Source organism: Oryctolagus cuniculus, chromosome 6 (genome assembly GCF_051225735.1).
Source record: "Oryctolagus cuniculus isolate XC-2025 breed Fujian yellow rabbit chromosome 6, ASM5122573v1, whole genome shotgun sequence".
NCBI classification, from domain to species: domain Eukaryota; kingdom Metazoa; phylum Chordata; class Mammalia; order Lagomorpha; family Leporidae; genus Oryctolagus; species Oryctolagus cuniculus.
In genome coordinates, this window is record NC_142872.1 from 46,937,896 (window position 1) to 46,964,928 (window position 27,033).

A 27,033-nucleotide genomic window follows, 5' to 3' on the forward strand; every position below is an offset into this window, starting at 1 on the left:
GCTGCCATATTGGCTCAGCTCAGCCATTTGTGAGCCAACCTCATCCTACAGCACCTCACTCTCTAGCCAAGCTTGACGGACTTTAAATGCTGGTTTGCAAAACTTCTTTTGGCTTTTTATTTTAAGTTCTATTTACTTATTTTCATTGTATTTGAAATGGAGAGAGACAGACAGAGAGAAAGAAATTTCCTTCCATCTGCTGGTTCATTCCTTAAGTGTATCCAACACTCAGAACCCAATCTGGGTTTCCCACGTGGGTGGCAGAGACCAAAGAATATGAAACAACATCTAATGCCTCCCAGGATGTGCACTAGTACGAACGCAGATCAGAAGACAGCAAAGACTCAAGCTAATCACTCCCATATGGGATATGGATTTCCAGAGGTATTGTAACCACTGCACCCAATGTCCAGCCCTGCCTTTTTTCTTCAAATCCCTTTTTCTTAATTCCAAGAGCCAGGGCACACCAATATTGGTTCAAGATCTAGAATCCAATAGACTTGGCTCAAATCCATGCTCTGCCAAGTCTTACCAGTCTCCATGCATACCTTTGTTTCCTCATCTGTAAAAAGGGCTAACGTCAGCACCAGGTTCAGCAGATGAGGAGTTTTCAAAAAGTTTGTGGAATATGCATATTATGAAAAAATCATGGATTTTTAAAGTTTTAGCAACAAAATAAACACTGTTAATCCAGTTTTCCATACACTGTTTGAAGTGCTTTTGCATGTAGCTAATGTTTGTCAAGCAATAGCCAGAATTCCCACCTATTTTCCAGAGAACTTTGCAAAATAGATGCATTCTCCCAGTTAATGTACACTGCATGTCTAAGGTGCTTGCTGGAGAGGCAAGCCTAGCTGGAAAATGCTTTCCAAGATTCTGAAAAGACAAAAGATGAGGCAGAAACCTCTGTTTTACCAGCTGTGTAGGCTTCAGCAGGTTACTTACGCTCTTTGAGCCTCAGCTCCCTCGTCTCTAAAATGGGCATGACACAGTACTAACAAGCAGCATAACACTGCTACATAAATCAGTTAAAGAAAATATTATTATAAAAAATGGTGCTTTCTTGGGACTTTTAAATGAAGCTGTAATCTCTCCAGAAAAATTTTATGTGTATGTATACACTTGCAACACACACACACACACACACACACACAAACGGATTCTACATATAATTTCAGATCTAGGCTCAACTCCCCTGATAACATAATTGTAAGGAATCAGAAATACCAAGCTCCTAAACTGAGCACATGATCAAAATGGAAAAATGCAACTTGCCTATACGTTTTCTGGCAGATGTAGAGGAGGGAGAAGGAAATGGATTGCATTGCATAGTTTGCTTTTCTGGACACCCACTGAAGCGTGTTTTTCTGAGAGTTGAAGATATCATAAGATTTGTACTTGCTGCTGCGTCTTTCTTTGGAGTAGGGTCACTGTGGTTTTTGCATGTAATGTTAATAGAGTATCCTTAAATTTAAAAAGTAAATAAATAAATAAGGAGAGAACGAGTGAGTGAGAAAAGCCACTGTCCCAGTGTGGAAGATAAGGATGCAGGGCTTCTCTTTACCCTTTTCTGCAAAGAGGCAATGTGGTTAAGCAAAGATTTCTTATTTGTATTTTCACTGATGCAACTGCAGGTTTTGAATTACTGATAGTCTTTGCATAAAGACTAAAACAATAAAAGCATAATTAGAATACATTGTATACAGCCCATTCCAGTTTTATTTTGCCCCAGCTCTGTATTTATGATAAATCACTAAACATGAACACTCTTTAGGGAGGGTGGTTTTAGGTCTCATCTCTCCACTGAGCAAAAACAGTGCCTGTGACTAGAGTCTGAATTTCAATTTTGCAAGTGTACAGTTGAAGTGAATAATATTTGGCACAATACAGTGTACAACTGAGCCACTAAATGGCTGATTTACTAAATTATTATTAGATGAGCCCTTGCTGTTCCAAATGAAAGTGCAGCCACTGTCTTCCTTCATGGAGTGTTCAAATTGTTCTGTGTTTAAATATTCAGCATGAGGCTAATGCGAACTGATGAACTGAGACTATAAACATTCACTTTCAATACAGATAGAGCGACAGAGATGCAGCATATCATGTGGCCTGCGGAGGTGAAAATGATTTATACTTAAGGATGTTGCTGCCTACTTCCATCACTTTAAGGTACTCTTAATTAGCCTCATGTTTGAAATGACTAATTCCCATATACAGGAAGAGCAGCTTCATGGAGACAGATTTTCTCATGCCAACAAGGAAGAAGCTACCCCGAGGATATGCTGCCTCTAGAGTTCTGAACCGTAAGTTTTTATTCATGGTGGGCTACACAGCACCAGCAGAGCAGGGCGTGTCTGCCAAAGCAACTGGGGCATTTGAAATTCAATGTTGAGGTTTTCCAACCTACCCAAAGGGTCTATAGTCTAGCCTTCCTACAATCCATCCTCATAAAGTCCTACCTCTTTACAACCCAACTCTGCTTTTGGGCCACACTGGTACTCGCTCCCCACCCCCGAGCTCTCTAACTTCTTTACTGACACCTGCTGGAATGAACAACAACCCTTTGCTCCTTGGACAAATACAACCCCTCCTGTTTGTTCCCCTTGGAGGGCAGTTATAGGGAAGCACTTAAAAAACTGTGATCACTTACAGTAGATTAGAATTTTTTATTGGTGCCGTGTTGCCATAACAACATGAAGACAGCAGATGACTTAAGCTAGGCTTGCAAAGCAAAAGGCTGCTCATCTGGCAGTTAAAATGAATACAGTTCATTTCACAAGTTTCCCATATGGACTCTTAGTGTATGGTAATGAGGAGACCATATGGTGAGAGAAAATGCACTGAGAACAATTGGGTTCCACTGGCTGAGTGGGAAGCTGGGAGAGAAAACCTGGGTGAGAAATTCTGGCGTGCTCTCTGGGTTCAAGGTTTGGCTGAGGTTTATTTGGGGTGGTTGTTTTCCAGAGTGGTTTTGAGTTTCCTAATCCGTTCCTTAATATGTCGTCTGTGCAAAATGACAAACATCTTGCAAATTTTGCAATATCATTCATCACAAACTGTCAGCAGTGTTTGCAAATCTGACTTGCAAGATCTTTTAAATGTGTTGTTCTTAAAAGGCAACAGTACCAAGTTTTTAGACAAAGTGCAGGAAAATTTAAGCACTTCTGACAAGCAGAAACATTAACAGTAATCATTTTAAAAACACTCACATCTTTTGCCTGCATGTTTAGCTGTAAATAATGCTAGAATGTATAAAAGCTTTAAAGTAAAAATGTAATAAATACTTTTTATTATATTTCATAAAGAATAACAAATGCTTCCAGCCTGTGTCTAGGTTACATATACACGCAAACATATAGAGATGGATAGCTCCCATTCATAGCACTAACCAGATTGGAAACCTGGGTGGACAGCTTGAACAAGACTCTAAAGTCAATTCTGTACTATACATGCTTCATAAAAGATGAATATAAATGCATTAGTTAGACACGGTGAGCTAAATTAGAAGGTCAGGCAGGGCTGGGAGGGCTGAAAAATCACACAACCAATGAGTGTAATTACTCTTTTTTAAGTCTATTAAGTGGTGTTGCTCTATCAAGGCTCAGGGGTATAGGACATGAAGAACAAGATAAAGTAATGTGTATTTATTACTCCCACTGGATCAATTTACCAGATATTTTCAGCTCCATAAAGCAAAATACACAAATGCAGCCTTTGTTACTTTTGTCAAACTGCTTTATTTTCACTAAAAGAGACTGGCTCTTAGAGAAAAATCCACATTTACCCTGTGGAGATCCCCATCCCAGACCTCTCGGTGGATTGAATGAGACAAAGTTGTTGAGAATGCGAGGAGGAAGGCGCTTGGTGTCTACTAGGGAGAGAATAGAGAACCTAAACACCTCAAGGCAAAATGATTCAGGTTTTCAGAGCTGAAGGAAAAGTGGGAACTTCATGTGGTGGAAATAGTGAGGTACTGAGCCCAAGAACCTGGGTTTGAATCTTGCTTTTCCCACTTGCTAGCTGTGATGTCCTGGCAAGTCACCAGACCCCTGTGTGCTCTGACTCCTCATCTGTGAAATGGGGTATACTCACTGCACGGGGATTGCTGGTCCCCTTTTACTGCAGTCTCTGAATCACAGGAAAGCCACTTTGCATAAATTATCTCAGTAATGCCTAACAGTGCTGAGGGACAGTTACTTTACAGAAGAGAAATCTGAGGCTTGGGAGGTGGAATTGTGTGCACCAAGCAGTGGATTTGGTTTCCAAAATCCACATCTGTCTGCCTTGAGAGGATCACTCTTTTGGCCTCTATGCTCTTCAAAAGCCCTGGTCATGCCGTACCGGGCTCCCAGTAAGCATGAAGTCAACACTGCCTTGTTCTCCAAGAGTCACAGCCAACACACAGAATGCCCATTCAGCTTGGGGCCTGTTCTAACCACAGGCAAGCTAGCACGCTCCTGAGGACAACTGACAAACTGAAAGAGAATGGAGATACCTCTGGCCTGCAAAGCAGAGACAGCCCTTTGCTCAATGCTTCTGGATTGCATCACTGCAGCTGCCAGCACCTCCAAGTTTCTGGTTGACCACACCACAGTCCCCTTCACCCTCACCTCTACATTGTAACAAAATCCAACCTTGACCCCAAAGTCAGACACGTGCTCCTCCCCCTCATGTCCGGATCCAAGAGAGGAAGACAAGTCTGTGTGAAACAGAACAGAATGCTGTGATTTAAAAAACCTTAGCTTTCCTTTCTCTGTGTGCACATGAAAAAGGAAACCAAGAAAAACATCTGGGGTTAGCATAATTACAGTATTTTAAATTTGTGTGTCCAGCAACTATCAATGATGGTGACTTTCAGGGACAACATAATTTACAAAGGATTCTGTTTGCTCCTGTTTTCCCATTTGGTAAATGGGAATGATGTCTGTTTTCCTGACTTCTCTCACAAGAGGGGCTCCAATAAAACAAAGCCTCTCCAAGTTCTTTGAAAAAGCACAAGCCTGTATACAAAGGCATATTATTATGGAAAGCTGTCTGCTAGGTCTTTGGAGCAGTTCCATTTGACAGAATATGTGGGTGGTTGCATGAATCTAGCATTGTCTATTCACAAACACATGGATTTAATAAAGTGGAGTTTGTTTTTTAAGGTGTGTGGTCCACATCTCATTGAAACACTCCTGTTTGACAAACACTGACCATGATTCTAAGAAAGGCGGAGCCCACTTTTATCCCCCTAACAATGGACAGCAGGAGTATAAATCTCCCCAGTCCACAGGAATACCTTGTGCTGGCTCCATCCGCCACTTCCTGACTCTGCCCTTGAACTCTTGCTCCACCTTAACATCCAGAGCCAAGAGGACAGCCACTCCACTCTGAGTCACACGGAGAGCTTCCTGGGGTGGGCTGCAGGCACAGCCCTTGCATGGTCAAGTAGCTAGATGCAAGCTGTGGAGTGTTTCCTTAACACACACATCCATTGTGTCCTTGATTACTCTTCCCAAACTCAGGAAAAAAAAGGGCTGAGAATTTCACCATCGGGCCACCAGGGACAAAGTGACACGTGCCTATGCTATTTGTTCAACATTTCTGAACATAACATGCAACTCTAAAAAATTATCTTGATAGTAAATACACAGTTTTGAACCCCATATTCCTATTTCTCTTTTCCTTATAAATAAGAGAAGCACTGACTTCCTTCTTCAGACTGTAACCCTTAAATCCAATTTATCTTCTATTTTTCCAGTAATTTTTTTTAAGATTGTTAATCATGGACCAGTTACTATGTGGCCAGACCCATGGAATTACTTCTCTGTATCCTTACATAATCCCTATGAGAACACCATGATTATTAGCCCCATTATATAAAGGAAGAAACTGAGGTAATAATTTGAATCACATACTCCACTGCTCATCAGGATTTGGATTTTCTGCTCTGCAACAACTGCAGGGGATAGCCTTCAGAAGTAAGGGTCTCATTCTCAAATAATCACAGCCACCTTTATGTCGAGTATTAAATAAGTGATTAAAATGACAATTTGACATGGCAGAAGATATCACCATTTGCATTTGACAGATAGGAAAATTGAGGAATAGAGAAATCATTTTGACCTAGGTTCCACAGCTGGTTAAGTGGCCAGTGTCTGAATTCCACCTTGTCGAGTCTCACTCTCCAGTCTGTGCCCTCAACTCTTACAACAACAGGCCTTGCAGATCAAATATTAAGTCGATTACTCAATAGAAAGTGAAGACACTCCCAAAATTGGGCCGATATTGAAGAATCTGGCAATGTATCTGTGCCTCTGTTTCACCATCAAGACAGCTAATCAACTGACCATTATGTAGACACACATCATTTATGTCATTGTGCTGTATGATTATCAAATTGTCCCATAAGAAATATCTGGAAGCTATATTCTTCCTAGACAGAGGGACCAAAAGGGAAACTTTCTTATGGAATACCTGCACTATGGAAGGGGACCTCCATTCACGATGGTAGCTCTTTTTTTTTTTTTTTTCATTGCTCAAAAAGAATAAAGGTGGAAGTTGGAAGATGAGAACTTTTTCCAAGACAAGGGTATAAACATATGGACTCTCCTATGATCCATTCCTCAGGAGAAATGGTTTCAAGAAATTTTTACCAAAGTGAACAACATTTTCATCCAATGAAGCTGAAGGTTCAGACCAAAGGTTTGGTGGTTCTTCCCTTGAGGCCAAGGTACTGGACAGAGGTCTTTGCTTGTCATGGTCCTTCCTCTCTTGCCATCTCCCCACCCCTTCTCACCTGTGCACTGACCCCAGGGGTAGCTCTACGTTGGACAGGACCTGCTCTGACAGGTGACTGTGTCTACAAGTATAGCCAGCACACAGCTAAGATTTGGTGATAAGCTGATGCGCCAAGGAGGTTCCCTGAGATAAGAAGGATGCCAATTTTGTTTGTCTAAGTGTTTTTATGAGGCTCCATGGACCTAGATATGATGTATCTCTAGACTTACTATTGCAAGGAAAGAACGTCTCAAGTACTCATTTCACTGCATGGAGAATGAAATCTCATTGTGTTGTCAGTAAACAGTGAACAGGAATTTGACTAATTCTGTACTTGAACCTTTTTAGCATTTAACTGTTCTCTCCTCTGAGTCCTCACAGAAGTTGGTAGTGCTTTGGCTAAATAGATGTATCGTTTTAGGTTTTTGATTAGTTGTGCTTGGCAATGTGTCCCATGCAAGACCAAATGCCTCAGACACAGAGAGGAATGTCCCAAGCTTTCCCATCAGGTACAGAAGAATAATAAAGGTCAATTTCTTGACTGGCAATTAATTGATGCATAACATATATTACTTAATTTTGAATTTTTGTTTCATTTCTCACATTCTTGAACTGTGTTTCCCAAATAGTCTCTTTCATCCTATCTCATTTTCCCAGACTCAAGATCTCCCAATACATTTTCTCTGGCTGTTCTTGTCTAGTCAGGGATAAGTAGGGATTCTCCTATAGATATTGATGTTCTTTTTTTCTTGTGAGAATTAGTAGAATTAGTAGGATGTAGTGATTAAATAGCCCAGATCCTGGGGCCAACCTGTAAAGTTTGGAACTTCATGTAGCAATTTACATGCTGTATGATCTGGGCAAATTAATCTCTCTTTGTTTCATTATTTTCTTCCCTACAATAGGACTGATAACAGTAGCCCAGAGGGCTACTGAGAAAATAAAATGGCATAAAATATATAAAAGTAACCACAGTGTTGACTGGCACCTATGTGTTTGCAACTTTTATGAGTGCTTACCTTATAGTACTAAACACAAATGCACAAAAGTACAAGTTGCTTATCAATGAACTAATTGTATCAGCACCAGATTTTCTCCGCCAATCTCTCAAGTCCAAGTTTTCAGAGACCATAACTCAAAAAAGAAGTGTTCTGACCTTTGGTAAACGCTCAGGGTCTCCAGGGTGCCGGGGAATGACCTTCTGTAACCTCTGGAAACCATAATCAATGGTGGGTTCGTTGAGCGCTGCAATGAAGAAATCACACCATTAGAACATTTTTAGAAAATAAAGCTGATTTTGTGAGTTGTAATACTGATGGTGAAGATATAACTTGAAAATCCAAACTTTAGTGGAGACTTCTGAAATGATCATATGAATATTATCTTTGTTGAACATTTACGGCATCTACTTCTGTTTGCCACAGAGGAGAGTGACTTGCCCAAAAGAACAGTAGTAGTAGGTCTTGAACACCATTTCTCTGGACAAATGCCACATTCCTTATATGATCATAAATAGAAAATAAAATGGTATTTGATAGGAGCTTTTTAGAATTCACTTTATTTTAGAGCTCAGGCAAAAACATTCAAGGCTTCTGAGGGGTATATACACATTATAAACAGTACAGAAATTAAAAGTATCTGCTTAACTAAAAATCCCCAGTATGTGTCAAAGAATACAATTATTTCAGTGCCTTCTATGCAAATAAGCCTGAAAGATGAGGGTGAGGGGCAGAGGAAAATGGATAGGAGTGGGCCTTCTAGGTATAGAAAACCTTGAAAAGAATCTGCAAATAGATGGGGATTGAGTATGTTTGTGACTCAAAACCCTCACAACTAAAACAGTAGGCCCATTTGCCAACACTGGTAAATAAAAACATGCCAACTGCATTTTTCTAAGTGTTGTTTCACCAACAGAGAGAGAGAGAGAGAGAGAGAGACAGACAGACAGACAGACCAACCAATCTCTGTGGAGTACTACCTTAGACAACTGAAATCTCCAAGAATAATTCTTAAGGACATTTTTAGTAAGGCTCAGTCTTTATTACCATTTGAAAGCAATGGGCCTGCTGTCCCTATATCCACTATACAATCTTAAAAATATGCTTAAACAAAATTTAAGTGGACTCTTGTCTATTATACTCAAAATTCCTCCTTGGTGTATGAACTATCTCCAGCCCATTTCACCTGAAAACATGGAAACAATGGCAACTCAGTCCTTTACCCATATCTTCCACATTCTCTGAGTAATGGATAGGTGAGTATTTTTTAAATTTCTTAGTTCATTTTTTTCTTTTCTGGTATAAGCAAAGTTTCAACCACATATCTTCCCTACACTGAATAAAAAGATAGTCTTTGTAGGTCTGACATTCAGCTATACATTAGAAAACAAGTTGCCACATGCTTTCCTTAAAATCCATTTCCATTAACCTAAATTTTAAAAGTAAGATTCATACTACTGCTAACTTTAAAAAACTGTATTAAATTCAAATAGGTCCCAAGGCTAATGGAAGCAATTTGTATACCAACCCAAACTGACTGGCCCACTTTTCAAAATACAGGTATGATAATCTTGTGGTTTTAAAAGGACATTTAAATTGAAAGACTGTGAATTTAGTACATAATTATACCAATAGAACCCTTTAACTTGTCAACTTGTAAATCTAAAAGGCTATCAATCATTTCTAAAGAGGAAATAAACCTTAAAATTCCTTGATTGACAGTGCTTACTTTTTATGTAAGAGAGAAAAAAAAAAAAGGCAGGGGAAAAAAAAAAGGCTACATAAGTGGCCAGAAATCCATTTACAAAAGTACATTGTTTTACATAGGTGAGTAAAAAGCCAATAATTACACCTCCAAAAGACACATAAATCAGAGTAAGTACTTTTTCCTCACTTGTATATTTTAAGTTAGAGTGAACTTCAGATAACTTTTTATTAAAAAGATTTCCTCCAAAATGCAATGCTTATTGAAGTTGTTAATCGAGTACCATTTTCATTTAGGATAATGTAACCATTTTGGCAAATATGAGATTCTGTCAACCCTCCCCACTTTCCTAACAGTAAACTAGCATCCAGTCTCTTGTGGAAATTAACTAAAATTACACCCAGGTGTACCAAACCTCGCTATACTAGTGTATTAGTTAAGGCACAATATTTATTATTCTTCCCATTTTATGAATTACTTTCTACACCCTTGAGAAGACTTTTCTTAAAGTAGTCTTGTAGAGGAAAAAGTAAACCTATTTCTGCAGGGAAGTTCTTACTCATAAAATCCATAGTATTTAATCAAGGAATGCATGAGGGGAAGGAATGAGAACTCAGGTTTCAGGTATTTATCCTATCTATGCCCCACCTACAATGCTAATTGCCAACAAAAATGTTTAACCATCAATTGCAGCTTTAGACAATTAAAGGTATCATTTCAATACATGGCAATATAATTTAGCATCCAGAAAATTCAAATTTTTGGTTTTAGTTTTCAATCTATCACCAATAAAATTTGAATTGTTGATTCACCCCTTTCACATTTGCATAATGAAGTCCTATTGTGTCTAAAAACCTGTGGTTATTAATTGAATGACTATCTAATGTATTAGAGGGGAAGATGTGATGTTCTGGCAATATGGCCAACTCACAGCAGAATGACGGACACCTAATATCAGTAATTAAAAGAACCAATTCAAATATCCTATGGAACTAATAGCTAAAGAGCTGAGGAAAAGTCATTCTGCTGTCACAGAATATAGCTGAATTAGACATATTATACTCATTATTCAAAGAAAAATAAGCAACTGCTCCATGAAAGTATACTGCAGGGAGAAATATTTAAAATTCTGAGGTAAAGGCTTTTATTTTCCATGACTTTATGTGTTGTTCTATGCTCACATTTTTAAATGTGTTAACCTGCTTTCAATGGAAGCACTGAATATTACAATGCAATAGTCCAGGGCTATAGGCCAAGTTAACATGAAACATCCTAAATTCAAAGGAACCTGATTTCTCTGATTTCATTAATTAGATGAAAAGAATTAAGCCAATTACTGAATGAGAGGGGGAATCTGTTAAAGAGCCCCACTTAAACACATACTACATGCACCACAAAAAAAGGAAAAAAAAAAACCTTCTGAAAACATTAAATACCTGGGAAGGAGAATGGTTACATTATGGCAAACCTATGGAATAGAATATGAGGCAGTCCTCAAAGCAATGTCAAAATAAAAATAGTATTTACTAAGATATAATATATTGCTAGGTTAAAAGCAATTACAGGGACACATGCAGAATATGATTACTTTTTTAAAAAAATAAACGAGTATAGCATAGGATAAATGTGTATTTTGCTTAAATGGACAAACAGTAGTTATTACTTAGCAGTGGGTCTTACATTGCTTTTCTTCCCCTCTTTGTGCTATGCATTTTCTAAGCTCCCCACAAAGAGCATATATTACTTTTATAATCAGAAAAAAAGCTTAAGAGCAGGAGATTGTTGCTAAGATGGAATTTGACCTGCTTGTATAAAGTAATGACATAAGAAACTATGCCTTAAAAGGGGTCTGTATACCTTTTAATAACCTTGCATAGGTTATTACCGACCATAAGAAAAATAAGTAGTATACTTTTGGCCAGTTGTATAAATATGTGACTATTCATAAACTCTCTGAAAATCAACAGAGAGGGTAACAGGGAGGAATCATAAAGAATGGTATATTTATTTCATCAGTAGGGGCAGCCGTACCGTAGGGACACACATCGACTCTGCAAGAATGCAATATAAAGTTAATCCTTCAACAAAGTGACCTCATTGTACTCAAGCACAGGGTTCAGGGGGCACTGTAGAAATGGGACTAATCAATTTTCCCCTCAAACTTGGGATAATTCTGAGAATCTGGGAGAGAAAGGAAAAACAACACTCATTTGGGCATAATTAACCACAAATAACGATGCCTGAGCATCTTTGGTTGAAGAACGGGAAATAGCTGAATCTGTACCCGGCAAAGGAATGGAATGGTGAGAGCAACTGTGTGGCTCTGCTTCCAAGATCCACATGCTCTGAACAGGGTTTGAAAAGGAGGGTGTCATCCTAACCAGTTAGGTGTGATAACAGAACAAGTAAGGCTCTTAAGTTTAGAAAAACGTTATCTTACATAGAACACCTTTAATGTTCAAATTATCAGAATACAATGGAGTCCTATATATGCAATTTTTAATTCCAAAAGATATGAGTATCCTTTTTTTCAGTAATTATTTTTAGTGCCTACCACATGTATTTGCCAGAGTGAACTGGTTTGTGTCACAACATCATAAGCCATTAAAACTAAACTTTTAGAAAGGTTTAGTTAAATATCCAACCCAAAAGGACAAATGCAATCCTTTGACTGTGTGAGTGGAGTCAGAACCCAGCTCCTAGTCTCCCAGCCATGCTTCCTCTTCTGCTCGAAAATCCATTGTCTCCTCTTCCTTAGAGCGACCACCTCTGCTCCAGTTTCTGACAAAGCCTGCACTAGGTTCACAGTGCACTTAAAGGAGACACACGGATTTAAACAGTGACCAGGCTATGGTGGAGCCATGAACCATTTAATTCAAGATGCTTTCCACTAGCCCCTTCAAACCTATTCACAGGTAGGTAGATGTAAGAGCACATGTACTGAATCAGCTTGGTGGGGCTTTATAGCTCTGAACAATAGACCAGGGGAGGTTTGAAGCAGTCCTGCAAACACGTGGGGAGCGCGAGCCAGTGCTCCTGAGCAGGGGAGAAAGCTGGCAGAGTGATGAGTCAGCTGGGATTTCAGAAGGGGCTTCTCACCACAGCTAGGATGGGATCCTGGGGAAGGGCCCCTGGTAAAAGTGTGCCTGCCCTACGCACAGGGATGGCATGTCAGCTGTCAAAGTCATCACCTTTGAAACAGGACGAGCTGATTACACGATCAAAAAGAAAATCAAACCATTTCACCTGGCTTTGTGTTGGGACTGTTTATAGGTTCCTTCCCAATCTCCTCATCTCCGAATTCCCTAAAGGAAACCAGTGACTTTCTCTTCCAAACCCGTCTCTATTAGGCTTTTCTCTTTATGGACTTCAGTCCACGTGCTGGTCAGAACAAAACAGCTCTGGTTATTCAAAGCTATTTCTACATTGTCCAAATGCTCACATAGCATGAAATGCTGTCTATAAAGAAAATTTGATAATACAACTAGATGTTATACACTAATGTTAGTCATAAGATTACTAAATGCGATTTCAAACCACTAGTAATGAGTAAATTCTAACTGAAAACAGTATAAATATGGCCTTTTTGTGCCTTTAGTCTCTTTCTAATTTTTTTTAAACAAATTCACTTCACCAAGAGATCAAATAAAGACAATTCTCTTTAAGGGAATTTATTTGCAAATTAAAATCATGTAGTCAAGACAGATGCATTCACAGTTATGAAAATTGATTTTTCTCTGCTCACAACTTCCTTTTAAAGAAGTCACTCCTCTGTCCCCCTGAGTACTTATTCCTGTGAACAACAGTCATGAGAGGCTGGAGGGCCACGTTCCCAAACACCAGGGGAAAGGGCTCTGGGTGCCATTCCAACATTTGCTCGCAGAGTTCCGTGCTTTTATAGCTCAGCGACTCACTGCAGCGCTTTAACATATTTCTGGGGTTTTAATTTCCTTTTTTTAATGGTTGTGTGACATGATGTCATTTTGACTGGAAATGAAAAGAAATGCAGATATTAGGAAGGTAATATTTATATTCTATTGCTATTTAATGTCCAAACAAATATCTAGACGCTATGCCAAGTAATAAATAAAACCTCATAGCAGAGGCAATGATAAAACTAGCACCTGGGTCTCCAAGCTTCCCTGGTGACTACTCTATATTTGAACTAAAGGAGTAACAGCAGAGCATTTCCCTTCCAGGCAGGCCCATTCTGGGTATGAGAGTTATTACATATGTGTTAGGCAGAGCCTGTTTGTTCCATAATGGCCCCATTTTTCCCTCAGTCACTAAATTAACAACCAGAGGTAAACAATAAAACAGCAAGTTATCTTCACGAACCTATCTTTAAGAGTGACTTTAAAATATATAAGCCGAGAAATCAACCAGAAGACTAAACAAGAGCCAGAAATATTGTTACTGAAGAAATTTGCTGCATTTCCAGCCATTGGATGTTTCATTACCTGCCTAGATGTCGAGTACACAAATGGCACGCAAAGTCGACTCTTCAGTGGAAAAGATACACTCCCTAAAGCCCAGGCCCTGGTAAGGGAAGCCCTGGCTTTCAGTGTGAAATGCTTTTACAGCCTGGTGCCCCTGCCTCAGGCTTGTGATGCTCAGGAGAGCTCAGGAGCAGGCTCACTGAACCGCGAGATCCGGAACTGAATGCGAAGAGTGGCAAGAGGAAGCCAACATGGGCAGCATTAACCCATACAGGAGCCCTAGAAAGATTTGCAAACTGCCCTTGAACACGCCCTGACTTCTTGCTGTGTGGCAACAACTTAAAGATTCCAAATGAAAAGCAAAGAAAGTAATACCGCTCTCTACCAAAGGCACATCTGATGCATTTAGGTGGCTTGTGTGGCCGAGTCCTCTTTGCAGAGCGGAGCCAGGGGACTATGCAAAGCAAGGGTTGCAGACAGTCAGCTGGAAGAGGAAGAGTCCAGGTTGATGAAATGCAGAGGCTCTTAGAGACAGACTGAGATGTAAGACCCTGAGGACTGTGGCCTGGAATGCAAAGAACTTACATATGTTTGTGAATTAATAACAATTCAAGAAGCACAAGCAATCAAGAAGAGGAAGAAAGAAAGAAGAGTGACTTGCTTTTGTTCTTCAAAATGAAATAGCTTTATTGTATTTCTAAACCTAAAAGCAATACATTCTTAATACATAAAAATTTTTGAAAGCGGGAGAGGGAAGAATTCCTGTAGCACCCCTAGTGCTATAAGCACTATTTATATTTTAGTATGTGTATTTTCAGACAGTTTCACACTGCTGTTTTGTATAAATAAAGATTCTATCTATATTTAGACTCACCTCATTGTTTCCCCACATTTCCACTGGGTTAAGAAGTGTTATAATGAACAATACCCAGGAAAAATTCCTGGGTAATAGAAATGCACATTTCAAATCTTTTAATACATAGATTTCCTAACTATCCTTCATAGGATTTATACCAATTTATGTTTCAATGGGTTTCTTTTAAAGGTGTCTGCAAAAGAAAACTAATTTTTACAATTTTATATCTTTAACCCAGTTATTCTCTAAGTTATAAAGACCGACCTCTGAAGATTTTTAGTAGATGTTAACAATCCCAATGAGCCCTTATAGAGGTGACATCTTCAGCATAGCCTGAGGTCATCGAAGACCGTTTTCCTGGCAATATCAAAGTGTTTCATAGACATTATCTCTTTTTTTATCTCAAATATTCCTATAGAATGCTCTTAATATCAATATTGAAAAAAATACTTTCAACTCAGGTGGGAAACTAAGGTGGCATAAATTAGTACAGATGCTTCACTGTTGATTTTTTTTACAGTACTTTCTGTTTCAAGATAGCTATTTGCCTTACTATTGATGAACCTCAAACTGCAGCAGACTGACAAGTCCTGATACCAAATCAATTAAACCTCTCCTTTTTCACAAAATATCTGAGAAACAGAAGTTCATCTTCAGCTGTTATCTTTGTGTCCAGAATCCTGACTTTATACAGATGAATGAGCTGCTCCAAGGCCTGACTTCTGTACTTAAAGCTCACCACACCAACAAGCACAAACTGTTGCAGGAGGCCACCCTGGTATTTTAAAGTTGCCCCACAAATCATCAACCAACTGTATTTCCTGCCTCACCAAAATGTCCGAGCCTACAAAGCTCTCTCAAGAACTGAACTGTCCTTTGGAAAGAGCAGACACGTAGTGGTGTAGAGATGCCTTAAATCAATGTGTCTCCTACCACAACCAGTCAGCATTTTACAAGATCCTCGGTGAGAAGCTGCGGGAAGAAGTGGAGCATTTCCTCTCGAACAGCCCCTGTCTCACCCTGGAGCATTTACTCAGTCTAAAATGGGAAGTAGGTGAGCCTACAATAATTAGAGAAAACTGAACTGCTCTCAAATTGTAATGAAGCTGATGAGAAAAGACGCCCCTGTTATTGTGTGTGATGTGCTCTGAACAGCCTGGCCTTCCAGGAGCCTTAATTTAGATTTCCAAATTTGATCCAAGTTTTAAAACTAAAATTAAATCCCTTAAGCAAACAGAAGCTCACTCTTTTTTTTTTGTCTTTCAATCTTATGGATTTAAAGAAAAAATGGATCATTTATGATTAGATTTCAAAGCCAGATCTGCTCCTTTAAAGGAAAAAAGGAGGATGATTTTCTCTGTGTAATGGATGATGGTGTTTAAGTACTGAAGGCCAACATACTCTGTCTTTCGTTCTTAACATTTAAGGATAAATCCATAATTCTCTTCCCTACTGACACATCTTCTGATATAACAAGAGTAATATTACTTCTATAATTGTTCTTCAGATTTCTTCCCAAAGAGTTTTGACAATAACTGTTATCAAGGGGGTAAAATCACCCAGCCTGTCTGATAAACATGTTTTCTTATGTTCCCACCCCAGCGAGAGCTGTGACACCGTACTTTTATCATCCAGTGTGTGTACAGAATAAGCTTAGAACAGCAATTGCCGAGAATAGGCAGGCGATAAACCGCATTGATTTAACACATCTTGTTTTCAATCATGCTTGGATTTTCTGAGCACGCATTTTTCCTGTACTCTGGCTTGTAGCTTTTATCTGACGAGCTGATCCCTTTTCACTGGAAAATGAAAAGGTCGCACAATAAGACACGGTTTACTGGAACTTGAACACGCACCAGGGAAAGTATTTTAGATAAATACTGTCAGACATAGTGGAGCTGAATTTCAACAACGCAATTGCTAAACAACAATACTTATTACTCTCCTAGAACAAGCCTACAAGCAACTTACGGCTCACAGCAGGGGATAGCACCGAGTCAGGCGCCAAAGCTAAGAAACCCTTCCCTGAGCCTCATGCTAACCAAGCACAGAGTTTTGGGCTGAGGTCTTCTTCATGATTGTTAATAACACAGTTTATGAAACAACTCGGAAAAGTACCCCCACTGTTCACCGAGTCATTTCCTCTAAACCAGCGGACAGGTTTCAGAGGAGCTGGATGATGAAGCTACCACAGAGCTCTGCAGACAGACCAGGAGGAATGAGAAAATCCCAAGGAAAGTGAGAATCAACCTGACTCTAACTAATCCATTAATTCCACTAACAAGACAGGAAAGTGCTTCTAACTGGGAGATATTAGAGGATCAAGTGATTATTTGGTAATGTTTTAATGGCATCAAAAGAATCATATACCATATGTAGAGACCGACAGTGGCCTTGCAGATAAGCCTAGAAGTTTTTATCAGCCTGAATTCAAGCAACGTAGCATCTTGACACACAATAAACGAAGTCCATCTTCCTCAGTTTTGACTCACATCACAAGGCTCAGCCAGGACACACTCTTCCACTTCAGCATCAGAGTCTGGAATTCTCTTGTTTTGGCCTTGCCACAAATTCATTATGTCTTCATGCATTGTGTGCCCCAGAGTTGCCCCAGCTTTCTCTGTTCACAAACCACGAGTGTCTTGAAAACCATCTCAAAGCATCCCCAAGTCAAAAGAAAAGCCCAACAGTTCTATTTACTAACCACCTAGTTCTAAACAACTGAATGTTCAAGTCCTAACAACTTGGTAGCCATTAAAAATAAAGCAGTACAAGGAAACTGAAAAAAAAAAAAAACATGGTATTTTCATTTAATGTTTAAATACTCACAATAACTTACGGGATGTGAATTTTCGTTGGGCACCACACAACTTTGTGAACCTCAGAATCAGATTGAATACTGCCACCCTCATGTTCTATTCCATAGTGACTTGTACATGGCAGTTCCTTTTGACCACAGTAACTGCTGCAAACCCAGATTTGCAAAGGCCTGACGCCATCAAGAGGCACGAGCTATGAGCTTCTATGAACTAGTAGATCACAGAACTACTTATTGAAAGTATTGCTATTTGCTTATGAAAGTATTGCTATTTCTGTCATATTTAAAAAGCCATTGTGCCCATGTGAGGTTGCAGGATGCCTTCATGCATAAGTACAGGAAACTTGGATCCACTGAGAATCACAGTATTACTTACATGCTACAGTACTACAAGAATCTATTGTTGGCTGGTGCTGTGGCTCAATAGGCTAATCCTCCGCCTGCGGTGCTGGCACCCCAGGTTCCAGTCCTGGTTGGAGCGCCGGATTCTGTCCCGGTTGCTCCTCTTCCAGGCCAGCTCTCTGCTGTGGCCAGGGAGTACAGTGGAGGATAGCCCAAGTGCTTGGGCCCTGCACCTGCATGGGAGACCAGGAGAAGCACCTGGCTCCTGGCTTCAGATCAGCGCAATGCACCGGCCACAGCAGCCATTGGAGGGTGAACCAACGGCAAAAGGAAGACCTTTCTCTCTGTCTGTCTCTCTCTCTCACTGTCTACTCTGCCTTTCAAAAAAATAAATTAATTAAATAAAAAGAATCCATTGCATCCATTAAGTGTGACTTTTCCTCTAGTAATAGCTATCACAGCGGTGACAGCAGCAGATGACATTCCCTGAGGACTTACTGTGTGTCATACAGTTTACATGAGTTCATTTATCTCATTTGCACAGTGATCCTATAAGAAAGCACTATTATTATTCCATTTGACAGAAAGGGAAACTGAGGCTTGAGATGTTACCTTGTGTAAATCTGCAGACAACCACATGAGGAAAGCTTGGGGGTCTCCCAAGCAGATCACTGTTAATTTTGGCCTCCATGACTTTTCTCTTGTTTTTCTTGCTCTCCATCTAACATCATATTTACAATCTGTTCCCATTCTCCTTTGTCTTGAATTATGTCCCATGGACACCTGTGTCACCTGGTGCAGACCTCATTTGAGTTCCAGCTCTCCACACCACACCCTTCTTCCCCTTGGCTGGGACAAGGGACAAGGGAAGAGAAATGCAAAAGGCGTGGGTTCAAATAACATGGTGCTATTGTTTGGATAGCATTTGGCCCCAAAGATTCATGTGCTGAAAGCTTAGTCCCCAGTGTGTCCGTATTGAAAAATGGTGGGACCTTCAGGAAGTGGAGTCCAGTAGAAGGTGATTGAGTCACAGCCACCTTGCTGAGGGATTAATGGTGGTCTCACAGAGTGGGTTAGGTCTCACAGCAGTGGGTTTGTTTCCAAGACAGTGAGTTGTCTTAAAGAGTGACCCTAGTCCCTCCTGGGTCTCTTGGTTCCTCTCTCTCTCATAACACTCCTACCCTGGGAGTTATTCACTTGAAGCCCTCACCACAGCTGAGTGGATATTGGTGCCATACACTTATACCTTCAAATTATGAACTAAATCTCTCTGTGTGTGTGTGTGTGTGTGTGTGTCTTTCTCTCTTTTAAATTACCCAGCCTCAGCTATTTTGTTATAGCAACACAAAATGCACTAAGGACATTGAATTTGGTGAACTTTTGGCTTGCATGTTGGGAGTAGGGTACTGAAGATTAACCCCAAGAAATATTATTGGCCTTGAGTGCCTTGCTAAAAACTTTACTTGGTAGGCAACAAGGAGGTATTTAAGATTTTCCATAACATAGGATCATGGGAGTGAGTGACACAATCTGATCTACATTTCAAAGAGATTACCAGAAAGGTCAAATGAAGGATGGGTTCTAAAGTCAGCACTATTATAATAGTCTCAATGGAAAATGAAAGACCAACTAATGACCAAGTGGCCATAGAGGAAGAGGTAAATTTAAGAGATATTTTAGGCCGGCGCCGTGGCTCAATAGGCTAATCCTCCACCTTGCGGCGCCGGCACACCGGGTTCTAGTCCCGGTCGGGGCGCCGGATTCTGTCCCGGTTGCCCCTCTTCCAGGCCAGCTCTCTGCTATGGCCAGGGAGTGCAGTGGAGGATGGCCCAGGTGCTTGGGCCCTGCACCCCATGGGAGACCAGGAAAAGCACCTGGCTCCTGGCTCCTGCCATCGGATCAGCACGGTGCGCCGGCTGCAGCGGCGGCCATTGGAGGGTGAACCAACGGCAAAGGAAGACCTTTCTCTCTCTGTCTCTCTCTCTCACTGTCCACTTTGCCTGTCAAAAATAAAAAAAAAAAAAAAAAAAAGAGAGATATTTTAGACTATAATTTACATGACTTCAGGAACATGTTAAATGTGAGAGATTAGGAAGAATAAGGAATGACTCTAATATTTCTGATTATCTGGTTTGATAAAGATTCAAAGATAATAAAGGAAGGAGAAAGGCAGGTCAAAATCAATGACGAGTTTAAAATATAAAGGGTTGTCAACTCCATCTAGTATAGCTGGGTGACCCATCAGGAGGTACCTGAAGAAAAATTGTGCACGAGAAGCTCAATTTTAACAGAATTCTGAATGCTTTGACCTTAAGACTCTGGATTTCTCAATAACTTTCAATAAAAAGATCTGAACACAAGTGAGCAAGTGTGGTTGGCAAGTTTGCTTACTTATCATAAGAGGTGTAAGAGTACAGATACTCCATCCCAGAGTCGAGTCACCGCCATCCTAAAGAAGCATGTAGAACTCCAGATGGCCAGAGACAAAAGCTACAGTGTTCATCTAGAACAGCTAAGATGATGGATCTAGAGCTTATCTTTAGATCTTTAGATGGGGCTGATTCTTGGTAGTACATTTTGAGGGATGAAGATGGGAGACTTTTCATGGCTCTTGTTTTTTTTTTTTTTTTTTTTTTTTGGCTCCAATTTTTTGATGTCAGTCTTCTAAGAAGTAGGTATACTGATGTTGATCCCTTGAGACACTGAGTAGAGTTTTACTTCTACCCACCCAAAGTTTGGACCTGTGATCCAGGGCGGGGAATGGGTCCCTTTGCCCTAAAATATTGATAAAATACAATGTTTGCATAACAAGAATTTTATGTTCCCCTTTGGACCTTGGTGGTCTTAATATTGGTCCCTGGAGTCTTGCAATCAATACATGTTTAGTTAAGCAATTCACTTGTTTTGGACTAACAGTTATTGTGTGGGCAATGGGTATGTGGCCACTTCCTCAATAACCCCATGTCTCCTGATGCAGTGAACATTACAATCACACATTTGTTGCTATTAGCTCATGAGATGCTGGAAACCAATTTTGAAAAGCAAGTAATAAAGCACCACATAAAAAATAATGGTGTAATTACTTCTTGGTCAGGTTAAACCTACTGTGACGATAAAAACCAAAAGGAACACCAAGCATCATAAGTGGATTTACTATAAATTTGACACTAGTCCTGACCTTCAGCAAGGAAAAGATTTGAACCCCCTCACCTAAGCTAGGTAGATAGAAAACCATTTATGTTATATATATTTACCAAGTCTCTGTTGAAAAGCACTTTAATGAATTTATCCCATTTATGCATATGTCAACACTCAAAACAAGAGACCGAACTTTACAAAATTACTTCACCAAGGCTTTCAGAGTTTCATCTGAATTTAAGTTGCAAAGAAAAGGGGATGTAGGGGCTGCCTCTGTGGCAAAGCTGGTTAAGCCACCATCTGCAGTGTTGGCATCCCATATGGATGCCAGTTCAAGTCCCAGCTACTCTACTTCCTATCTAGCTCCCTGCCAATGGCCTGGGAAAGCAGCAGAGGACAACCCAAATTGTTGGGCTCCTGCGCACATGGGAGAGACCTGAAAGAAGCTCTTGGCTTTGACCTGGCCCAGCCCCAAAAGTTGCAACCATTTAGGAGGTAAATGAACAGATGAAAGATCTCTCTCTCTCTCTCTCTCGGCCTTCAAATAAATAAAAACAAATTAAACAAAAGGGGTCTAGAAAATGGGTCAGAGGGCAAAAACATGCTGATATAATTTGTTCTCTAAATGTAGTGGGAGGAGGAGGAGGAGTCTCACTGGAATATAAAGTACACTGATGGAAGTGAAGGAAGTGCTGCCTCTTGTTGTTGATCTGTGAGCAAACACGCCAGTAATTACTAAGGTAAACAGAAGAAACAAATCAGCCTTGACTTTCAGGCTGTGATTCTTCCACTTGTCTCTGTAGCAAGTGAGGCTGCCCTGATCACTAAAAATATCATGGGAATATAGGTAGGAATAGGGGATGAGAGAGAGGCTTAGCCAAAGTTATGGCAAGAACTTGTAAGGAGACATGGCACAGTAAATATTGAAGGATATGATTAAGTTTTCATTAGAGCTGTCCAGGTTATTTCTAGCTCTTGAGAAGACTTCTAGTTAACATCCCTTTCTTAGTTCACGTAAGAGTTGCAAACGGTTCTCCTAAGGTACCTACATCCTGAACAGACTTTATGACAAGATACTATTGGAGGATAGCATCGATCACAGCCTGTGATAAACAGCAGTGAGCTAATTTACTACTAATAAAAGTGACTCTGTAAGTTAATTCTCAACAATAATAACTTGAATGGAGATATAAGAACTCCTGTGTACTGATGGTTGGTTAGAAACTGGTATAGGCTTTCCAGAGGGCAAAGTAACTATCTATGGGTAAAGAGGATATAAGACTAACCTTAGAGACCAAATCTTCATTAAGTTCTGGAACAATCTCAGAAGTAGCCCAAGGCCACAGAAACCACTTCTAATGTCTATTTTTTCAAGTGGGCAAAGGCCCGGATCAGCCAACCCAGCCACTTCATTCTTCAGAAATGCCATCTAGTACTACAAGACAACACTGTTCCTGCTGAGACTCCTCTGGGCCTCTTCTTCCTTCTCACTAACATTGCAGACTGAAGTTCCTTGAACTGACTCTTCCACTTCTCTATATATTAATGGGTGCAATGGACCTGCTTAAAACAAATAACAAATGGGAAGAAGGAAAAAGAAGTGATTTTCCCACTATGATCTCTTTTTACAATTTTCCCTTATTGAAGGTTGGTAAATTTAGAGGACATGAAAATACATATTTAGCTCCATCTGAGGAATGCACTTTGCCTGAGGCCACTGTGTCAGATATTGCTGGATTTTTTCAGAGGGCTAGGATATATCTGCAGGAGCAGACACTGGCTTGATAAACTGCTGACATATTCCCAAATGGAAAATTTTATGATTATACTGGTACAATAGATACTGTGACCCTTTAAGGACAAAACCAAACATACTGGATTGCATTTTTCCAAAGCTACCAAAATGTTTTTCGGTATGAATACATTCTTGTAGGTCTCTCTTCTAACTCTAGAATTAACAACTTGATCTTGATGCAGACTACAGATGGGCAGGAACAGATCCATTCAATCAACTTCAGAACTTTACTGCTGCCAAAAACAAACAAGCAAAACAAGTGCTTCCTTTTATAGCAAATACAACCACGCTTGCAGATCCTAAGTGATCTGTGCAAGATCAAATAGTCAGCTAATAGCTGAATCACAATTGAAAGTCAAATGCTGGAACTCAATCTACCCAAGACTCCCCAGATCATTCCTTCACATAAGCCTATTTAAAGTAAAAAGGGGTCTCACGCTGTGGTGCAGTAGGATAATCCTCCGCCTGCATTGTCAGAACCCTATATGGGCACCAGTTCTAGTCCTAGCTGCTCCTCTTTCAATCCAGCTCTCTGCTATGGCCTGAAAAAGCAGTAGAAAATGGCCCAAGTCCTTGGGTCCCTATACCTACATGGGAGACCCAGAAGAAGCTCCCAGCTCTGGGCTTCAGATAGGTCCAATTCTGGCTGTTGCGGCCATTTGGAGAGTGAACCAGCAGATGGAAGACCTTTCTCTCTGTCTTTCCCTTTTGCTGTCTATAACTTTTCTTCTCAACTATATTAATAAAATATTTAAAATAAAATAAAAATTAAAAAAAATAAAGTGAAAAGGATCCATTATTGAGAAGTACATTGAGCATTTTATTTTTGTCAACCTGTATTTTATTCTCCAGCACCCAAAAGGTAAAAATGTCTATTTCATGAGAAAACTAAGGCTGCAGTGAAAGTACTCAGGTCATCTTTCACTGCTTTCCCAGGTGAATTAGCAGGGAGCTGGATTAGAAGTGGAGCAGCCAGAACTCAAAGCTGCACTATTATGGGATGGAAGTGTCACAAGTAGTGGCTTAACATGCTATGCCACAGTAATGGCTCCAAGTTCTGGTGGCTTCATAAGAGATCACAAAGACGTGTCTATGTGTGCTCCCTGCCTCTTGCTATGTGATGTTCTGTGCTTCCAGAAAGCCTTCACCAGAAGCCAAACCAACGAGCCCACCCAATCTTGGACTGTGATCCTCCAAAACTATGAACTAAGTAGACTTTTTCTCATTACAAGTTAGATGCCTCAGGTATTTCATTGTCATGGAACAAAACTAATACAATGAAATTAAGTGTGACTGATGTGCACTATGGACAAGAAAATATCAATCATGCCCTTCAGATAATGTCTGCATCTACAAGAGCTTTGTCCTATAACTGAAGGACATTTCAAAACCAAATGGCCCTGATATTTAGTAAAATGCATGCTAACTACAAGGAAGAAGAGCCTCAGTACAAAGTTTCTAAATTCTCTTGTAACCACTGCCCACCTGTCTTGTATAGTCCATTTTGTGAAACCTCCTTTTGTTCTTGAGATTAAAAACAGTATTTCTGACTTTGCCTAAATTCTCGCAGCAGTAATGAGGTAAGAATAGTAATCATCATCACTGATGTACAGTCATTGTGTGCCAGAGACTGCTAAATCATTAATTTTAGCTATGTTTTAAAATTATTTATTTATTTGAAAGGCAGAGTACAGAGAGGCAGAGAGAGAGAGAGAGAGAAAGAGAGAGAGAGAATCTTCCATCCACTGGTTCACTCCCCAAATGGCTGCAATAGCTAGAGCTGGGCTGATGTGTAGCCAGGAGCTTCTTCCGGGTCTTCCATGTGGGCGCAGTGACCCAAGGACCCAAGCCATCATCTGCTGCCTTTCCAGACACACCAGCAGAGAGACGGATTGGAGGTGGAACAGCCAGGACTCAAATTGCTGCCTATATGGGATTCTAGCCCTGCAGGCCGTGGCTTTACCCTCTATGCCACAGCACCAACCCCAATTTTAGCTATTTTTGAAGTCTGTAGTATAGTCATCAGCAATTTTTGTTTATTGCTTGATTTCTCTGAAAAGGAGAGGGAGAAAAAGAAGGAAAGGAGACACACAGGTCTCCCATCTACCTATTCACTTCCCATATGCCAACAGCAGAATCACTGTATTCAATCCAGGTCTCTCATGTGGATGGTCAGGACCCAAGAACCAGAGAAGTCATCAACTGCCTCTCCAGGTGCACAATAGCAGGAAGCTGGAATTGCGAGCAGAACTTGTCCTCAAACCTAGGCACACTTTGACATAACATGCAGGTGTCCCAATTGAGGTCTTAAACACTCACTCCATCAACACCACCTTTACAGATGGAAGTAGACACAAAAGATGTCAAAGAAGTGAAGAATTCTGTCCAAGTTTCACAGTAACAGAAGCTGAACCAGGGTTCAAGTTTTGGCAGTCTTTATTCTCTATATGCTTACCCACCTTTTACACTAGATTGCAGTCTGGAAGCATTTGGCTACTACTTTGGAAGGAAAGATGTTTTCTTTCTCATCAGGGAAATACAGATGAAACAAATAATAACAGATGCCTCAAGGAAAACTTCCTGATTTCAGCATGAAAACCTTAAATGTACATTCACTGGTGCTATAGAAAGACATGAGTAAGACATTAAGTTTTAAAAGGAAAACTTTCCAAAATAGATTACATTTCAGCACAAAATCATTTTCTATGAGGTGTATGGTGGTGATGTCACCCATAAGACAAGATGAGAAATGACACACACTTCTCCATTATCACCTTCCAGGTTGTTTAATCTCACCTGGCAAGTTTTCCTTCATCAAGTAAGTTGAAAATTGTATGGAATCTGGAGACAGCTCTGGGTGACACGAGTAGAATTCTGATATACTTTCTTCATTAACTGCTCATACCCCAGAAATGAGAATAATGCCTCTCTTCCTGGGGAGTCTTTTAACTGAAAAACCTATCTTAATTGAATGCACACATCAGTTAACTATCTTCGGATTCACAAAGCATTAATGCTCCATTTTCACAGAGTGTCTTCTCTTGGCGTGTGGAAAGGCTGGGACTCTCAGGGCTCTGCTTACGGGAATGTGAGATTCAGCAGGAATGTGGAGGGGACAGGAGAGAAGAAGCAAACTTATTAACGACTCATCTTCACAACCAAACGAGTGTTCTGGGGCTGAGCAGCAAACACAGCAAATGATGCTGCCCATGCAAAACTGACATCCTCCCATCTCCACTCTCAGTCAGTTGCAAGGGAATCAACAAATAATGCCATTCTGCCCTCTGAATACCATTTAAGCAGGCTTCAAATGTGCCTACTGGGGCAAGCCGAGGCGTGCAAATAGAGCCTTGTGGTTGTAAAAGGATGGTATAATGATGAAAGGAGAGGGGAAGAAGACTAATTGTAGAATTCTCTCCTGAAATAATTGGCCTGTTAGAAGTCCACTTTCTTTCTCTTTCAAGAGCCAAAAGACCTAAGCAAGGGTTTGAGATGTGACCCCAAAAGAATCTTGCCAAGCTGCCACCCACAGCAGGGCAAGTTGCTCTGGAAAAGCACCCAGATTAACTGCTCTTCTGTGTCAGGATAAGCAGCTCCTGGAAGAAGAATTAGACCAGCTGTGCCTCTAACTGAGCAGGTAGCCCGTTACAATCAGAAGGATGTGGGCTTAGGTGTTTCTGATGAAGAAGATGGGGGACCAGCATAGTGGTACAGGGGGTTAAGCTTTCATCTACAGAGCCAGCATCTTATATGGGTGCTGTTTGGAGTTCTTCTGATCTTCTGATTAGCTTCCTGCTAATGTGTTTGGGTAAGCAGCAGAGGATGGCCCAAGTCGTTGGGCCCTTGCAAACACATGAGAGACCTGGAAGAAACTCCTGGCTTCATCCTTCCCAGCACTGGCCATTGTGGCCATCTGGGGGGTGAACCAGTGGATGGAAGATCTCTCTCTGTAACTCTGCCTTTCAAAAAATAAATATTGGCCGGCGCTGCGGCTCACTTGGCTAATCCTCTGCCTGCCGCGCGGGCACCCTGGGTTCTAGTCCCGGTTGGGGCACCGGATTCTGTCCCGGTTGCTCCTCTTCCAGTCCAGCTCTCTGCTGTGGCCCGGAAAGGCAGTGGAGGATGGCCCAAGTGCTTGGGCCCTGCACCCACATGGGAGACCAGGAGAAGCACCTGGCTC

General features: G+C 40.6%; 1 protein-coding gene across 29 annotated transcripts in view; it reads right to left on the bottom strand.

Annotated features, from left to right (window-relative positions):
- The window catches only part of EBF1 (EBF transcription factor 1), a 411,315-nt gene that overhangs the window by 26,901 nt on the left and 357,381 nt on the right, over positions 1-27,033 (bottom strand). For 27 of the 29 annotated variants that reach the window (XM_008255335.5, XM_002710343.6, XM_089335001.1 and 24 more), the window contains one exon: positions 7,919-8,007. In XM_008255335.5, coding sequence (XP_008253557.1) covers positions 7,919-8,007 — 89 coding nt within the window. Of the gene's footprint in view, positions 1-7,918; positions 8,008-13,087; positions 13,453-27,033 lie in introns of those variants that run through there. The other 2 variants (XM_089335008.1, XM_089335000.1) reach the window with 1 other exon arrangement.